Source organism: Hibiscus syriacus, unplaced genomic scaffold (assembly GCF_006381635.1).
Source record: "Hibiscus syriacus cultivar Baekdansim isolate YM2019G1 unplaced genomic scaffold, ASM638163v2 tig00112159_pilon, whole genome shotgun sequence".
In the NCBI taxonomy this organism is placed as follows: Eukaryota; Viridiplantae; Streptophyta; class Magnoliopsida; order Malvales; family Malvaceae; genus Hibiscus; species Hibiscus syriacus.
Window position 1 is genome coordinate 1,736,697 of NW_024063263.1, and position 17,985 is coordinate 1,754,681.

The 17,985-nt window shown below is 30.6% G+C and overlaps 2 protein-coding genes across 2 annotated transcripts in view; one reads left to right on the forward strand and one right to left on the reverse strand.

Annotated features, from left to right (window-relative positions):
• Positions 1-17,985, reverse strand: part of LOC120175022 (FCS-Like Zinc finger 8-like) — a 33,279-nt gene that overhangs the window by 7,273 nt on the left and 8,021 nt on the right. The window contains exons 2-5 of the mRNA XM_039181724.1: positions 9,254-9,443; positions 8,461-9,174; positions 8,286-8,383; positions 1,757-1,761 (exon numbers count right to left, since the gene is read on the reverse strand). Coding sequence (XP_039037655.1) covers positions 1,757-1,761; positions 8,286-8,383; positions 8,461-9,137 — 780 coding nt within the window. The 5' untranslated portion in view covers positions 9,138-9,174; positions 9,254-9,443. The remainder of the gene's footprint in view (positions 1-1,756; positions 1,762-8,285; positions 8,384-8,460; positions 9,175-9,253; positions 9,444-17,985) is intronic.
• On the forward strand, positions 14,605-16,438 carry LOC120175024 (CASP-like protein 1C1). Its single transcript, XM_039181726.1, has 3 exons — positions 14,605-14,759; positions 14,838-14,940; positions 16,177-16,438. The coding sequence occupies exons 1-3, from the start codon at positions 14,605-14,607 to the stop codon at positions 16,408-16,410; spliced, it is 492 nt and encodes a 163-aa protein (XP_039037657.1). The 3' UTR covers positions 16,411-16,438.

Genomic DNA, 17,985 nt, shown 5'->3' on the forward strand with positions numbered 1-17,985 from the left:
ATTTTGGCATTTTTATAATAATACTTAATCTTAAAATCATAATCCTTCATAAACCCTAACTAGCGACGTTGTCTCAAATTAAGATCATTATTAGTTAATAGATATTTCAGACTTTTGTGATTAGTATAGATATAATACTTTTTCAATATATATATAGTCCTTTAGATTTTCAATGCAGATATCACTGAAGCTAACTCTAAATCATGCGTAGGGTAGTTACACTCATGCGACTTCAACTGATGAGACGCATATGCTACTACCCTCCTATCTTGCATCAAAATAGAACTTAAAATAGTGTGTGAAGCATCATTGTAAACTATATAATCCTTTTTTGACTTTGGTTGGATCAAAATAGGTGTTTGAGTCAGAACTATTTTCAATTGCTCAAAACCCGAGTATTGAGCTTCACCTCAAATAAAAGGTACGTTCTTTCTCAAAAGTTTCGTCAAAGGGACATCAACCATAGAAAATCCCCATATAAACCTTCGACAATAGCCTACCAAACCCAGAAAACTATGGACCTCAACGATGTTTTTAAGTTGTTTTCAGTTCATAATAGCCTTAATTTTTTTCGGATCAACAAAATTACCTTTAGCAGAAATAATGTAACCCAAGAAAATTACTTCACTAAGCCAAAATTCACACTTAATAAACTTTAGATAGAGTTATTTTTCCTTCAAAGCGTGTATAACAATCCTCAAATGCTCATTGTGCTCAGTCTCAAACTTCGAGTAAATTAGGATATCATCAATAAAAATAATGATAAACTGATCCAGATATGGATGGAATACACGGTTTATCATATCTATGAAAGTAACAGGGTCATTAGTTAACCCGAACAACATCAGTAAAAACTTGTGATTACCATATTAAGTATGAAAAATAGTCTTCAGAATATCAAAATCTTTCACCTTAAGCTAATAATAGTTGGACCGAAAATCAATTTTAAAGAAAATAATTGCACCTTGGAACTGGTAAAATAAATCATCAATGTTTAGTAATGGGTATTTGTTTTTAATTGTTAGTTTATTCAGTTTTTGATAATCAATGCATAGGTACAATGATCCATTCTTTTTCTTAACAAAGAGTATAGGGCTTCCTATGGAGAGGTATTAGGTTGAATAAAACCTTGATCCAACAACTGTTGTAACTGGACTTTCAGCTCTCTCAATTCCTTAGGTACCATGTGATAAGGTGCCATGGACAAAGGTGTTGTACCTAGATACAATTCAATTCTGAACTCTACTTCTCTTTTAAACAGTACACCCGATAATTCTTTTGAGAATACATCCCAAAAAATATCTCATAGTACGAATATGTTTAATTCCAGAAATAAACTTTCTTAAATCTAGGATATAAGAAAGGTATACTACAGTATCATTCCAAATCATTTTCTTAGCTACCAAGGCTGATATCACATTAGATAGATAACCTCGATGTTTACCTGTAACAACAACATCTCTATTATCAGAAGCCTTTAAAATAACTCTTTTGCATTTATAATTTAGATTAACATGATGTTCTTTCAGCCAATCGATACCTAGAATAAGATCGAACTCATTCAATGAGATATCCACAAGATTTTCCAAAAACGTCTTCTTACAGAACTCACAACGTATGAATGGTTAGACCCGCTATCAAGTAAAGCAAAATAATGAATAGAATGAATGATAAAAGCATACAACGATGTTTGGCTTATCCCGATCTTCACGATACCTTGCAGTATAAACAAGAGCAAGTTAGTCTTTGACCTCACAGAACCTCTACCCTCGACAAATTGCCCCATACTCGAAGAACCCAATGCATGACCATATGAGGTGGGTCGAATATAGCTACGACCCATCGGTGTATGAAATGATCCCTAAGAACGAGTAGCAGTATGATATGTTAGAGCATGTTATGTAAAATCTCTCAAAAAATGATCAATGAAACCACACCTGAAACACGCTTCTAACTTTTGCAACACTCATCATGCTGACTACTACAATAAATAAAGGTAGGAATAACTCTTTGTGTAAAAAAAAAATCCCTACTCTCAGACTGACCAGAAAAAGCAACATGTCTAGACCTATAACCAAATCTTGAAGTGTCATCCTTCAAATACTTCATAGGACGAGCAGAAGAACCAAATAAAGCCTCAGAATCAAACTTCTTACTTTTACAATTACGTTGCTCCCTACTAAGATATTTTATCTCCTCTATAGTCTTAGCTCAGTCCACAAGCTTAACAAAGCCCCTCTCATGATGGGTAGCTATCATACTATGTATCCCAACACGTAAACTCTTCTCAAATAGTAAACATTTTTCTTCCTCAGTAGTGATAAGTCTAATAGCATACTTACTGAGACGTAAAAAATCTAACTCATAATATGAACTGACATATCACCTTACGTCATATCCATAAATTCTTATTTATACTCTTTTAGATAACGACTACCCACAAACTGACTTTGAAAAACACTCTAGAAAAACTCATAAGTCAATTGATCCCTCGGGGTAGTCATCTTCACTGAATTTCAACAACTCAGGGCATCATCATTCGGCAGTGAAACAATAACCTAAAATATTTGATCTATCGGATAATCTATCTCATTTAGAATACGCTTAGTATCCTCAATCTAGTACTCCCCAACTGACGAGGATGCTTGAGTAAGCCCTCTAAGGTACTATACCCATTATAAAACATAGTCGACGAAACAGTAATGACAATGTCCTCTAGCTGAATCCCATCAGATCTCTAAAATAAACGCAATATTGCTTGACTAACAGTAGCATCCTTTAAATTATATGTGGATCTACCTCCAGTGGTAGGGGTATGCTTAGTATTCTCAGTCGGATCAAAAGAATTAGATGCTCGAGTACGTCCCCTTGACGAATCTACCTCAGAAAATGAAGAATATCTGTTAAAATTAGTTGGTCCCCTCCACGGCCTCATGTACTACCACTTCTGCAAAATGGAGCAAAAGGATGTTGACCTCTATGAGGTGGCATATTATATATAGAGTGGAGTTTGAAATAAAAAGTAAACATAATCCAAGGTTAAATCCGATACTAGAGTCTCAAAATAGAATAATCATATTTGAAAACAGATAAGATTAAAATCATTTAGAAAAATTTTACAATTAAAACGATTTTTGAAAATATTTCTCATACCCAAAACTTTTCGATGCATGCAAAAATTATTTTACAGAACATTATAAAATTTGACAGGTAACATGGTCTAAGAGTTAAACATAAGCTCTGATACCATTAAATCTAACCTCATAGACCCAATCTGGACGTTACGATCAAATCTCAGAGACCACAACAATAATTCAACTTCACAAAAATCATGAAACTTCCATATTAAAACATGCATCATCAGAAAATCAATATAAATTCAAATACAAGAATAAAAGTTTATAATATATGTGAAAACATAGAATCTCAAAATCACATATAAATATTTATAAAATAAATGAAAAATAAATAGTATAAAGTCTGAAAATGTCCATACGATGGATAAAAGAAAAATGTGCTACTAAATGATCCACTAGTTACCAGTCATAATCCTAAAAGTCGAAAGGATCTGAAAAGAAAAAACTAAAAGAGTGAGCTATAAGGCCCATTGTGTCCTTTAGAGTAAAATATGTATCAATATATATTTATAACAACACAAATAATGTATAAACAATAACATCAAAATTTAACCATCAGAGTGTAGCATCAATAGCACACAACTTCACCTTTCACCGTAGACAAACAATATGGGGTGCTACCCTTGGAAAAGGTACACAAATCTGAATATAGAAATCAGGATGGAGTTATAGCCCTCCGAAGAGGATCCCAAACAAAAACAAGATTGAGATATAATCTAATGCAGAGTCAGGACAAGGATATAATTCCATGCAAAATCAAGACGAGATAAATTCTCATGTAAAATTAGAGCGAGGATATAATTCTATGCAGAATCAAGATGAGGATATAATCCCATGAAGAATTAGGATGGGAACATAATCCCATGCAAAATCAGGACAAATATATAATCACATACATAATAAAAAAATGCATCAATACACAGATTATAAGTGATGCAACATTATTCAGAAATCAGACATGTCACGGATAAATATAATTAGATTACGAACATGCTTACAAATAGTATTATATATATAATATATTAGCATAACACATCAAATGTATCAAACATGTCAAGGGGACACATCTATAGTAGCTATCCAAAACTGACTAAGCCTTACACTTTCCACTATCAATCGCACTAGGTCTTGCGAAAAATGAACCTAAAAATAATACCACCCTATGAATACGAAACCATATATCCAAACAAAAATAGACTATAAAGTCACTAAATAACACTTACACATATCTCTAGATGAGCGTGCGAAATTGAACTGAGAGGAACGGGAGTGATCAAGATCTACTGGAGAGCAATCTAGAAACACATTAGCACATTTAGAAAATAACACCAAAAAATGAGTCCCAAATATCACATTTTACTTAGCATAATTAACACTTTAAGTGATAAATGACGTAAAACAAGACTTTTGGGTCAGAACTTGGCAAAACGGATCGTAAAAATGAACTCAGGATGATAAAAAATTTAAAGATTGAGGGTCTTCAGAAAAAGTCAAATGGTCAATGCTCAATGGTTAATGAGTCAACAATCAATGTTTCAATGGGTCAATGGGTTCAGGGCTAGTTCGATCAAACCAATCCAAATTGGTTCAGCATACCGGTTCATGTTTGAACTGACATAATCACTCTCATACGCGCACGACGGCGTGTGGGGGCACCGCAGGTGATCAATTTGCGATGGAAATTACCAGGGTGATGTTTTAAAGCACAAGAAACTACTTACCTAGGTTGGTTTGCAACGAAGAACGATGGAATTGGGTTTTCTTGAAAACTCAAAACTAAACTCCTCACCCAACGTTAACGACGTCGATGAATGGTGAACCAATAGTACCAGACGAACGATGACAGCGAGACGAAGACAATGACGCTGGCAGTGAGCCATACGATGGCGCGGTTGGTGACAAATCGAACAAAGAATGAAACGTAAACAAAAGGATAAAACAAAATAAAAACATATCGGTAGAAAACATATTATGTTTACATAGTGTAAGTGGATCCTAACCCTGTATGTATAAAAGATTATATAATGATATTATAAATTAAAAAGAATTAAATTACGTAAAATTAAAGTATAAACTTAAATTCTCTAATTTCAACACACTAAAAAGATAAAAGGGAATTGGTGATTAAGTACCAACTCATATGACATGTACATGTTTAATAACTTCTCCATTGGATTAATATAATCAAAATTTTAAAGGGTTAAAATTAGATTAAAAGCTAGAAAAAAAAATTAAACCTTATCTACGTATGATTCATCAGCCACTAAACCTAACACAGCAATGTCAAGTTTCTTAAAAGGTATTTTAGTAAGCTAATATTAAAGAAGAAAAATACATATTACTATATAGTGGTCACACTCTTTATATATCTTTATATTATTAATGTGTAGATTAAAAGCTAGAAAAAGAAGAATATTGGAGTGTTATCTAGAAATGATGCATCAACCATAAGCATAAAGAAAAAGACATATTTCTATATATTATTATTTTTCTTCACAATATATTATTCTTGTAGACAATAGTGAGAATTATGTATAAAATGATGAAAAGTATAAACTACCAACTTTAAAATAATGTCAACTTGAGATGACATGGATGCAAGAGATAAGGATAAATATTTGATCTAGTTTCAACGAGTTTTGATTCAATTTGATTTTGTCGAATTATTTTTAAAAAATAATTTGAGTTTAGATCGGACCAAGGTTGAATTTAGAGTAAAAAGATCCAATTCGATATAATATTATAGTTATCTTTCATTTATTTACCTTTATATATGTGTGTGTGCATGTGCGTGTGTAAGGATCCACTTGCATAATGTAATTTTTTTTTGTTTTAAACAGATTTATGATTGTTGGATGAGTAAAAATAAAAGGTTGGGATTAACTCAATGTTTTTTTATAAGGCTTAATGCAAACATAAATGCCAACTTTAGGTACCTAAAGAATTTTTCATTAAAAGTAGGTGTCTAATATTTTTTTCGGTTACACTTTTAGGTGTCTAACGTTTTTTCGTTGCACTTTTAGGTGCCTATGTAGTAATGACAGTTAAAAAATAGTGACATATTTCATATTTATTTTTTGGCTTAATGAAAAAATAAGTGCTAAAATTATACACGAAGTTAACTTTAGGTGCATATATAATTTTTCACTATGAATATGTGCCTAATGTTTGTGATGGTATACTTTTAGGTGTCTAGGTTGTAACGATCTTTAAAGTTGAATGTTATTTGACATGTGTCATGTTTATATATTTTTAAAATTTTGATTTTTTAAAAAAAGTTAAAATATTATTTAAAAAAACATTTTTAAGGAAAAAAATTATCCCACCCGCATGCGCAAAAGATTTCTCCTTCCTCAGTTGCATTCAAAACCCTCCTCCATCGTCTTAATAAATCATTAAAGTTAACTTAGGATGAGAATGCCAAATTTGAGATTAGTGTTAGGGATTAAAGTTTAAATTTAAGGATTTAAGGGGTTAGACGACAACAAGAATGATGGTCGATAATAGAGGTCTGACGATGATTGAGTGACTGTTCTACGATGAAAATGGTTATCAGTGATGGTCGACTACAACTGATAAAATAAGGTTGAAATGAGAAATTTTAGGGTTATTTTTTTTATAATTTTAGAAAAAAATGATTTTTTTAAATTAATAATATTATTAAATTTTTTTTTAAAAAATAAAAAACATGACACATATCACTTAATGCTTTTTTAACTGTCATTATTGCGTATGACCTAAAAGTGTAATATCGAAAATGTTAGGTACATATTTTTAACGAAAAATTCTTTAGGCAATTAAAATTAACTTAGGATATAATTTGAACATTTATTTTTGCATTAAGCTAAAATACAAACATGATATGTGTCACTTTAAGGTTTTTTAACTGTCAATACGGCGTAGGCACCTAAAAGTGTAACGTAGAAAACGTTACGCACCTAAAAGTGTAACGTAGAAAACGTTACACACCTAAAAGTATAACATCAAAAATGTTACACACCTAAAAATATAACGTCAAAAACGTTACATACCTATTTTTAGAAAAAAAATTCTTTAGGCACCTAAAGTTAATTTAGGATATAATTTGAACACTTATTTTTGTATTAAGCTTTTTTAATGAATATCTTCTCATTTCCTACTGTTAATCTCTACTGTTTATTGTCACTCATCTAACGATTCTAAATATATGTAAAACTAAAATGCCTTACATTGCGTAATTGAATCATATCCCTATATTTATATAGGGATATAATCATGTTACATAATGTAAAACTCTTTTAATTTTACACAGATTTATGACCGTTCAATGATTGAAAACAGAAAATCGAGATTAAAAGTAGAAAATGTAAAGATATTTACTGGAGAAAAAACAATGAGTCAATCTCAACTATCTATTTTCACTCCTCCAATGATCCTAAATCTATGTAAAACTAAAGAGTTTTACATTGAATAAATGAATCTTAACCCCCTCTCTCTCTCTCTATATATATATATATTTGAGTTAAATGCAGATTTTCACCTAAAAAATCAAATAAAGTTTCAAATGAGGTGAAATCATCATATACCCGAGTCAAATTGAATGCATCATGCAAGTTGATTTAACTTTGGAATCAAATTTGATTGAATCAAAAACTCAACTCGACCCAAAAACGTTATCATCCTTCTTCCTACTCCCAACCCCTTGAATTAATCCACCTGAAAGTGGGGTGGTGAGGTGGGGCCTCAAGTTTCAATTATTTCATCCTTTGGCATTATGCTAACATCAGGGTTCTACACATACATGTAATATAGAGCTATCTGCATGGTGAAAAGAGAAAAAGAATATACTTCAGATGAAGTAATTGGCTGTTAGTGGCTAATCAAAAGATGTATTGCAGACCGTATATCATCATTATGCTTTCTTTTTGAGACACAAATCAGAGTGATGATCATTGGAATTTGGTCATTTACCACCGGGAAAAAAACTGACAAAAACCCCATATTATCACTTGCAAGAAAAGCCAATTCTACAATTATCACAAACCAAGGTTCAATGTGAGCTAATAGCCTAATTTGTAAACAAAGTGTTGAACAACTTTCATCATGGTTTAAAAGGCAAAAGCTTTGACAAATTTCATCATGGTCCAAAAGCTGTTGATCTTGTTTTACTTGTCCCCAATATGTCATCGGATTCTAGTTGATTTGTCCCTTCCTCTAGCATCATCCCCTGGTACCTGCATTCTTTGCTGCAAAATGCTTTCTCCCCTCTGCAGAATGAGGAAATGTCATCAGATTATGGCAAAAAAAAAAAATAGATCAATACATAACACAAAAGCAAACACACCTGTTCATGTAAATGTCTTTTCCTGGAGAAAGATTCTTGTTGCAAGCATGACAGAAGCTGAGGAAGTTGTCCGATTGGAAACTTGTTCCATCATCACCCCAAATTCCATTGGAACAAGAGAAACCAACAACTCCACAACATGTCTCCACAACGCAATCATCAAAGATATGTGTGGTTCTAGGATTGGTTCCATGAGTTATTACACAAGTGTAATCTTCTGAGAGTTCCATTTCAGAAGCTGAGAGACTACTACCAATGAAGATAGAAGAGAAGGAACTCAACTGGGATGTTCTTGTCTTGATGATGTTAAGATCAGTTGGCGTTGTTGGAGATTCAGATGGAGAAACATGGGGGAAAGATGGGATTTGGACCCTAAGTTGTGAACCAAAAAGGACAGGTTTTGACAAGTTGGGATCAGAACAATCATCTTTGAGAGAATCAACAATGGCAAGACCAATCCCTTTGGAACCAAGTTTGTGTTTGGCTTCAGGTTCTGGGGTTCTATGAGTGCTTGATTCAGACCAAAAAGGGTTCTTGAAAGCTGAGAAGGGCTTGCTATCAAGTATGGATTTTGGACTCATAATTGACTCTGAGTTATCAGAAATTGCTTTTAAAGTAAAACCAGTAAACAACTTGGGGAATGAAGTGGGCTTCTTCTGCAACTCACTGTCTGCCATTATTAAAATCTACACCTACTTGCTGCTTCTTGAAAAACTGCAAAACAATGAAAGAATAAATTTACATGAAGAAGAAGAAGAAGAAGATCATAACAGAAGAAAGTTGGGAACTGTACCCTGCTGTTGAAACTTGAAAGAACTTAACTTTCTCAAGGGAACTTTAAGATAGAGGAAGGATTCCCAAAACCCAGAAAATAAAGGCCAAAAGGTACAATGAAACCACTCTTTGCTACAACTCTGTGGCCTCCATTTTTTAGCAACAAAATTACAAAACCATGGGAATGAAAAAAGGAAAGAAAGATAACCCTTAAACCAACAAAAAAAATCCCCCAAAATGGGGAAAACAGTCTTCTTTCTTAGTGGGATACGTTCTTTAATTCAGGAAATCCACTAGTTCATGCAAATGTAGAGGGAAAAAAAGGACAGAAAGTGAGAGTGACTGAGGAGGAACAAAAGAAGAAGAGAAGTAGTAAAAAGTCTTTTTTTTTTATTTGAAGAGTGTTGGATCAAATTCTGATTTAGAAAAAAAAAAATGGATTTTAAATCAGAATGTTTTATGCAAATCTACTTCATCTGCCTGCTTTCTTCTGCAATCTGCTGATGGTATTTGTGTCCTACCAGTGAGTGAAAATTTGATTGGTGTTGTTTTATCATGTCCTTGGCTAGAGGGTTTGCCTCATTATATGGAAAGCGCACAAAGACTTTCATGGCTGACTGACGTGATTGCTCAACCATACCATTTCAGCTTATCCATGGTCTCCTCCTCGACCTGGAGGGCTTCCATTGATAAGTCATCAATTAGTTTTTATGATAAAGTACACAAATAATCCCTCAACTAGAAGGTGTTATTTTTTTGAATTCTCTGACTATGAAAAGTTATAAAACAGTCCCTGATTATAGGGGAATGCTTTGTCGATTCCCCAACTATTAAAAGTTTCATAATGGTCACTGACTATTCAAATGTTCTAAATTATTCCTTATTTGTTGAAAAATTGAATACTTTAGGTACTTATTTTGACAAAAAAATACTTTAGGTATTTATTGCGATCAAAAAGATAAATTTAAGTACTTATTTTGATAAAAAAACTACTTTAGGTACTTCGATAAGAAAAAAAAGTATACTTTAGTGGCTTATTTATAATATAAGGCTTTAACTATATTAAATGTATACTAATATTTAAACATGGATTTTTACTAAGTTTAGTATATATATTTTTTGTTATTAAATTATTTTTTAATTTAATCACTAACTTTAAAATACAATCATTTTGATCACTAATTGTTAAATCGTTCATTGAATTATTGACATGTCTAGTATATATTTGGTGTAATAAAACATTATCTCTTAAGATTTATATATTTTATTAATTTAATTATAATTTAAATTATTATATAAATTAACTATCCATATTTATGAATTCTATCAATATTTATTTAAATAAAGTTAGTGATTAAATAAAAAGGTGCAGTTACCAAAACAAACATATGTTAATAGTTGAGTAAGGTTTATGTAATTTATCCTAAACTATAAAGTTCGAGACCAACCCTCAATAAATTAATTTTCTTAGCAATTATTGCTCTCGTATAACATGTGTCAAGGTGGGGGCCCATCATATTAATATGTGGGACCCCAATGTTAGCCTCAAAGTGGGTCCCCCTTAACTCCACATTTCAATTGCCGGACCCACCCCTTGATGATTATAATTATTTTTGATAATTTCGTGTCGAAACAATTAATATTAATTATTTCTTTAATTACGTTACGTATCGAACCCAAACATAGGAAGGTACTGTGAATTATTGATGAAATTATAAAGAGTCATCGTCACGTATGATTTTATATTAAGATGGATGAATTTTTAAAATTTTTAAAATAAAAATAATTTATAAAATTTTAATGTGTAAAAATAGATTTTTAATTAAAAAATACATAAAGAATTAAAATATATTATAATTTTAAAATTTTAAAAAAACGACTATATTCACCCAACCCGATGCATTTGTGTCTATGGTAAAGGTTAATATGTGTTTCTTTTAAATGACCCAAATTTAAATAGTGTTTAATTATGTAAAGATAGATATATGAGCTTATATTACGAGTGTAAATTTAAGAATTTATATTAAAATTTTAAAGAGCGTAAAGTTACTAAATTTTAAGAATGTAAAATTAAATTATTAATAAAATAATATTTAAATTATATCAACGTTTAAAATTTTTAAATTATGTGACTACATCTCAATATCTCTTCATTCATCTTATTATGACGAGAATACAAAATAATATTATTTTTGATAAATTTAAAATTTATTCTTAATCTTATTTAGAGGAAAGGGAAAGGGAGATTATAATAGAAAGAAGGGGAATACTCTTAATAGGTCTAAAACCAGTTACTTAAAAAATATGAGAAAATAAATACGAACAACTTAAAGAATCGAACAAATTTGCTTGCTCAAACTAAAATAATATTAAAAAGGGTAAACTATATCACTCATCACTAAACTTTATTATCTCTTATTTTACTCACTGAACTTTCATTTTTTCAATTTACTCATTGAATTTTGACATTACTCATGTTTTGATCACTTCGCCGTTAACGACGTTATGATATGGCGCACGACATCAAAATGATATCATTTTAAAAAAATAAATTTCTATCAAAACGATGCCATTTTAAATCTATTTAAAAAATAAAATTTTTCTTCATTTTCTTTCTTTCCTTCTCTTATTCTTCTTTTTATTCCTTCCATTTTCTAAAAAAAACAAAATAGCAGCTGAAAATGTAATCCAACACAAACCCAATCTCCTCCCTCAACGGTGGTTCTTTAGCTGAAAATGTAAAGCTTTGGGAGGAAGAAGCTGCCTAACTATTAGAGAAAAGGAAGATGGTGGGGTGGGGTGGGGCGGTAGAGAGAGAGAGTGGAGTTGTAAATTAGGATTAGGGTTTAATGTAAAATTTGAGATTTTATTTTATTTTAAATATTACATGTTATAATTGAATATTCATAAAATATATATCATAATTATATATTATTAAATAAGTCACATAATTTAACTATTAGAGAAAAAACGGCCGAGTGATAAAAAAATTAATTTATAAAATTTAATGAGTAAATTAAAAAAATTAAAAATACAATGAATGAAATAGAAGAAAGAATAAAGTTATATGAAAGATGGTGTAGTTTACCCTATTAAAAAAAGTGTAGTATTGATCACTAACTCATTAATGTCAAATTTTAGTATTAAGATAATTTCATACAATATATGAAAATTTTGATATTCAAATAATTTCTTGCAATATATGAAAAAAAACTTTAATACTATGTTTATACGTTCAATGTCATGACCTAATCTTAAATCAATATACAAATTTGAGTAAACTATATAATTGACCACTCAATTATTTAATATTTTTCCTTTTATCGCCGATCTTTTAGTTTTATTAATCAAACCCACCTAGTTATTTAATTATTGTCAATCAAGTCGCTGACGGTTAATATTTAACGAAGATGTTGACTTGACAGTTAATAAAATGTTAATAAACTATAATTAGGATATTTTCTTATAACCATTGACACAAAAACTAGATACCTAGATCACACAAGTACCAAAGAAGGAAAATGTTAAAATACCTAACCAACGCTCGAACAAAATAAAGATACAAACAAATTTGACTGCATCGACAAACGAACCACAAAAGAGGATGAAACTATTAAAAGACTATCGATAAATCACAAATCATGATGAACGATGATCCAAATCAATCTGATGATCCAAAACAGGGAAAATCAACGTGATAACAAATAAACGTCATTTTGATCAGTCGTGGCGATATCAAATCTAACCTTGAGAAAAAAAGATAAACGAAAATAACGTCCAAACGACGGAAAACTACCAAAAGGCAGATATAAACGTGCCACAAAGATAAATATAAATGTGTCATAAAGGTAGAGATAAACATGTCATAAAGACATAAATTATTCTTATTAAAAACAAAAAAAAAGACAACCAGTGGTCGACAATCAACATTAAAACGGGTGTTTATAATAATTTTTTCGACTTATAACTTAATTATTAGATTAAAAAATTTCATCCTCAATTATTTTCATCCTTCAAACTAAACAAACACTAAGAGTTAAACTTAATTACTGATTGATTTTAATAGTAGGGACACACTTGAAAAGAATCTACAAGGGACCCTTTCAAAAAAAATTCAAACCATAGAACAATCTTTGTAATAAAATTACTAAATAAATAAATTTTATATAAATTAATATTAATAATGTACGTGAGTTCAAATAGTTCAAAATAATTTATTTCTTTTGATTTAAATAAACAATTATAAATAATAATTAAATCTAACTTAATAATATGAACATGGAGTCCTATTTCATTTCCTTTTTGAAGGGGTTTTACCTCAAATTAGAGTACCCTAATTTTACATCTGTATTATTATTATTATTATTTTATTATTATTATTATTATTATTATTATTATTATTATTATTATTATTATTATTATTATTATTATACGATTTAATTATATAATGTAAACTATTTTAATTTTATAAAAATTTAGAATTAATAAAAAGATGGTTGATATTTAGATTTTTTTAAATAATTTTTTACATTCCTAGTTGGAAAAAGAAAGAATCAAAATGAGACATTACGAGGAAATTATTACTATAAATAAGGTAGATCGAAATGGTGTTGGGGATGATTGTATCATCTGTAAATTTTAAATTTATATATAATTTAAGCATTTTTATGTTTTTAATATTATTTATTTTCAAATTTATATATAATTTAAGTATTTTTTTATGTTTTTAATATTATTTAATTTCATATCTTTAAAATTTTATAATTACACATAAGTATGGTAACGGGTCGAGTTAGAGTTAGGGTTTGGTTTTTAGTCAACCCGACCCAACCTGAAAATATGTATCCTCCACTCGAATTCGACCTGATCCAGAAATTATATATCCCCCATCCAACTCGAAAATGATATATCCTCCATTCGACTCCGACCGCCCGAATTTTTAGAATATAAATATTATTTTATAATCTTCATGAAATATTAAATAAACTGATATCAAATTGAATCAAGTTAAATATGTGAATTTTAATAATATGTTTTAAATCTTAAAATTTTATATATTCATCTCTTAATATATTTTGTGGGAGTGTCTGATTATGTCGAACAAAACAATAAAGAAATAAAGTAAAACAAACTGATAACCTAACCAAAACAAAGAATTTAACAACAATAACCCTTAACCACAAATATCCAACTGAATCAGCCAACGTAGAAATGTTTTTGCAGTGGTCGGTGCAAATTTCAACTAACAAAGAAGTAATCCGATGAAAAATCATCCAACATGCGTACTAAGTTCACTCATCTGTCTCTTCTTCCACTATATAAACCCCTTGACTCATTCATTTCCTCTTATGAATCTTCTCTGCAGGTTCCATGGCCGAAACCAAGAGGATCTTCACCTTTCTGCTGAGGTTTATAGCCTTTTGCACCACGCTCTCGGCTTCTATCGTAATGGCTTCTAGCCGTGAGAGGACTACTGTTTTGGCGTTGTCGTTTGAAGCCAAGTACTCGGATACACCCGCATTGATGTGAGTTCGAGGCTTGGCTAGGGTTTTTCTTTTGTGTTTGTTGTTAATGTTTGACTGATGTCTGGTTTGCATGTGTAGGTACTTTGTTATTGTGAATGCGATAGTGAGCGTCTATGGGTTCTTGATTCTGTTTCTTCCGTCGAAAAGCCAACTCTGGCGACTAGTTGTTGCCCTAGACGCCGTAAGTTCTTTTTTTCTTTTCTAGGGTTACACGACGGTTCATGTCTCTCAGTTCACAGCCTACCATAAATACATAGTTCGATTCAAATTCGATCGGACTTAAATTGATTGTAGAAAATAGAAAACCAAGTTTGATTGAAAGTATAAAGCATATCATATTTTTTTTTGTTAGTGACAGAACTTGGTGATAAAGTTTTGGGGGGGTTAGTTTCAAATTTTAAAAAATTTAGAAGTTTAAATTAAAATTTTCAAAATTTTTGAAGGGTTCGCTTTACAATTTTTTAGAAAAATTGGGATATAATTATATTTTTTGAAAATTTGAGAAATTTAATAAGAATTCTTAAAAAATTATGGGAGGAATTCAACTAAGAATATTAAAATTTTTTTAAAAATAATATAGGTTTCTAAAAATTGTGGTGATCAAATTAAATGCTATAAAAATTTTAAAGGTCTAAACTTTAATTTTTCAAAATTTTGGGGGCCATGACCCCCACTAATCCCCATTACCTTCCGCCTCTGATTTTTGGTGATTGAAACTAATTGATCTCGTTGGTCGTGAATGGTTTACCCTTTCTAATTTGATCGAAGAATCACAATTGATGAGAGAACGACTGTTATTGTGTTTTTGAGTTGTAGAGGAATGATCATAAAGAAGAAGAAGAAGAGTGGTTGTCGAGGGAACCAATCCTCTTTGTCGATTGTGCTGAAGGGTATTAATTTATAATGGATTTTAGTGTGTATGTCATTCATACGAGTATTATAACTATTCGTAAGTCGAAAGGTTAGGTACATCTGCTAGTTATATCTTAAATTTCGTTCTAACAAATCACATGAGTATGCCAGAGATCTTATCTAGGTCTTGTCTGTGCACTATAACTAACTTGAGGGTTTGTACTAGGAGAATGTGAGTTTTTAGGAGCTTTTAGTTGGTAAGGAATTTGAAATCCCCATAGGTTATTCTCCGGAGATATAACAATATTGATTGAGAGTATGAAACATAATTCAAGTAGTTTTATTACTATGAAAGTTTCTTCTTCAACATAATCAATAAATATTAGGGATCAATGTTAGATGTCAAGTTCTTGACGGGAATTCCTCTTGAATTTCTCCTCTTCTACTCGTGTATTTTTCTGAAGGGTTTTACATGTAAAATATTGATATCTATTTTATTATGCAATCATTATGCTTTTCATTATCTTTAACACTAACGAATATAGTGTGTGTGTGTTTTTACAAGGTTTTCACTATGTTGCTGACTTCAAGCATCTCGGCGGCCATGGCGATTGCTTATGTGGGGAAGAAAGGGAACCCAAATGCAGGTTGGCTACCAATATGTGACCAAGTGAGAAAGTACTGCAACCAAGTCCAAGGAGCTTTGATTGTTGGGTTCATCAATGTTATCCTCTACATCTTGTTCTTCCTCTATTCTATTCATACAACCCTAAACCCTCTTCTACTTGAAAGGTCTTAATTACTTGGGACACATAGGTTTACCTATGGAGCTTTGGTTTCATTTATTTTTGTGTTATTTTCTTTTTAATTTTCATTATTTTATCATATATTATTACGCAAATGCCTTTATTGAGTTTTTGGAAGGCCATAAATCTTTAGTGTGCTCCAAGAACTTGTCTTCTTATTTATTAAGGAAAATGAAAGCTTTGTTAGCGTCATCAAATATGTTATGTGGTATAAATTCAAAAATTAGTACACTATTTAGAGGGGTTGAATAACAACTTTATTGAGTTTTTGGAAGGCCATAAATCTTTAGTGTGCTCCAAGAACTTGTCTTCTTATTTATTAAGGAAAATGAAAGCTTTGTTAGCGTCATCAAATATGTTATGTGGTATAAATTCAAAAATTAGTACACTATTTAGAGGGGTTTGAATAAAAATATTATACTTAAAAAATAAATTTGAATAAATATATTGGATACATATGTCTTTTCATTATTCCCTTCTTTGAGTTTGTGAGATTTACTTGATCTTTGGTTAGGAAATTAATTTAGTGTACAAGAGTACTAAATTTTGTTGTCTAAGTGAGGTCTACTCACTAACCCTTATCATGCCTTTCTAGGTTTTTTACTAAATCAAGAGTCGCCATCGTCTCTGTAGTATAATATATGAAGTAGTTAGTTAATAGATCGGATACTATTGATTAATTAAAAAAAACATTAGATCACAATTAATGGTAGAGGCCAAATAGGGTGATCAAGTCATCATCCTAGGTCCCATTCATATTTGGAGTTCCATTAATTGATCAATAGACTCAAAAGACGCTTTCACATCACCCTACTTTTGCTTCAAAAGTCCCTTGAGAGGACACCAAATTTTCAATACAATTAGGCTAGAAAACACCTTAGATAAAAGGAAACAAACGTTACATTGCATTCATGCTTGAAATGATATATATAGAACCATACTACTTTTATTTCTATAATAGATTTAATTTATCATTTTTACCCTTATAATTTTTACCCTTATGATTTTTTCGTATCACTATTTGTTGACGCCAATAATTTACACATCAGCTAATATTGCTGACGTGGTTTGATGATGACTTGGCATTTATTAAAAAATAAAAAAATATTTTAACCTAATCCCTTAATCCACATACATATAAGACTCATACAGTCAAAGGACTTCGAGGGCTAAGATGATGCCCCTAAACAACTTTGAAGGTTAAATTGATGCGGAAAAAAATGATGGGTCTATTACAAGGGCAAAAATAGCGTTAAGCGATATATATGAGTTATGAATGTGTAAAACTCTTTTACTTTTACACAGATTTAGAATCGTTGTGTAGCTAAATAGATAGTTGGGATTAACTATGAATATCTTTTTATTTACTACTGTTAATCTCAGTCATCCATTTTCATTCCTCCAACGGTCCTAAATCTATATAAAACTAAAAGAGTTTTACACAATGTAAGTGTATCTTATCTATATATGTATCGATTAGAATAGTTAATATTTATATATATATTTAGATCAAATCAGATGCAAATTATTACCTCAAAATTCGAGTTTAATTTTAGATAGGGTGTAGC

What these genes read in the sequence shown, in the direction of transcription:
- LOC120175024 (XM_039181726.1), top strand. Translation starts at nt 14,605, where the DNA reads ATGGCCGAAACCAAGAGGATCTTCACCTTTCTGCTGAGGTTTATAGCC. An exon ending in TCGGATACACCCGCATTGAT is followed by an intron (nt 14,760 to 14,837) that starts GTGAGTTCGAGG and finishes TTGCATGTGTAG; the next exon opens with GTACTTTGTTATTGTGAATG. An exon ending in TAGTTGTTGCCCTAGACGCC is followed by an intron (nt 14,941 to 16,176) that starts GTAAGTTCTTTT and finishes TGTTTTTACAAG; the next exon opens with GTTTTCACTATGTTGCTGAC.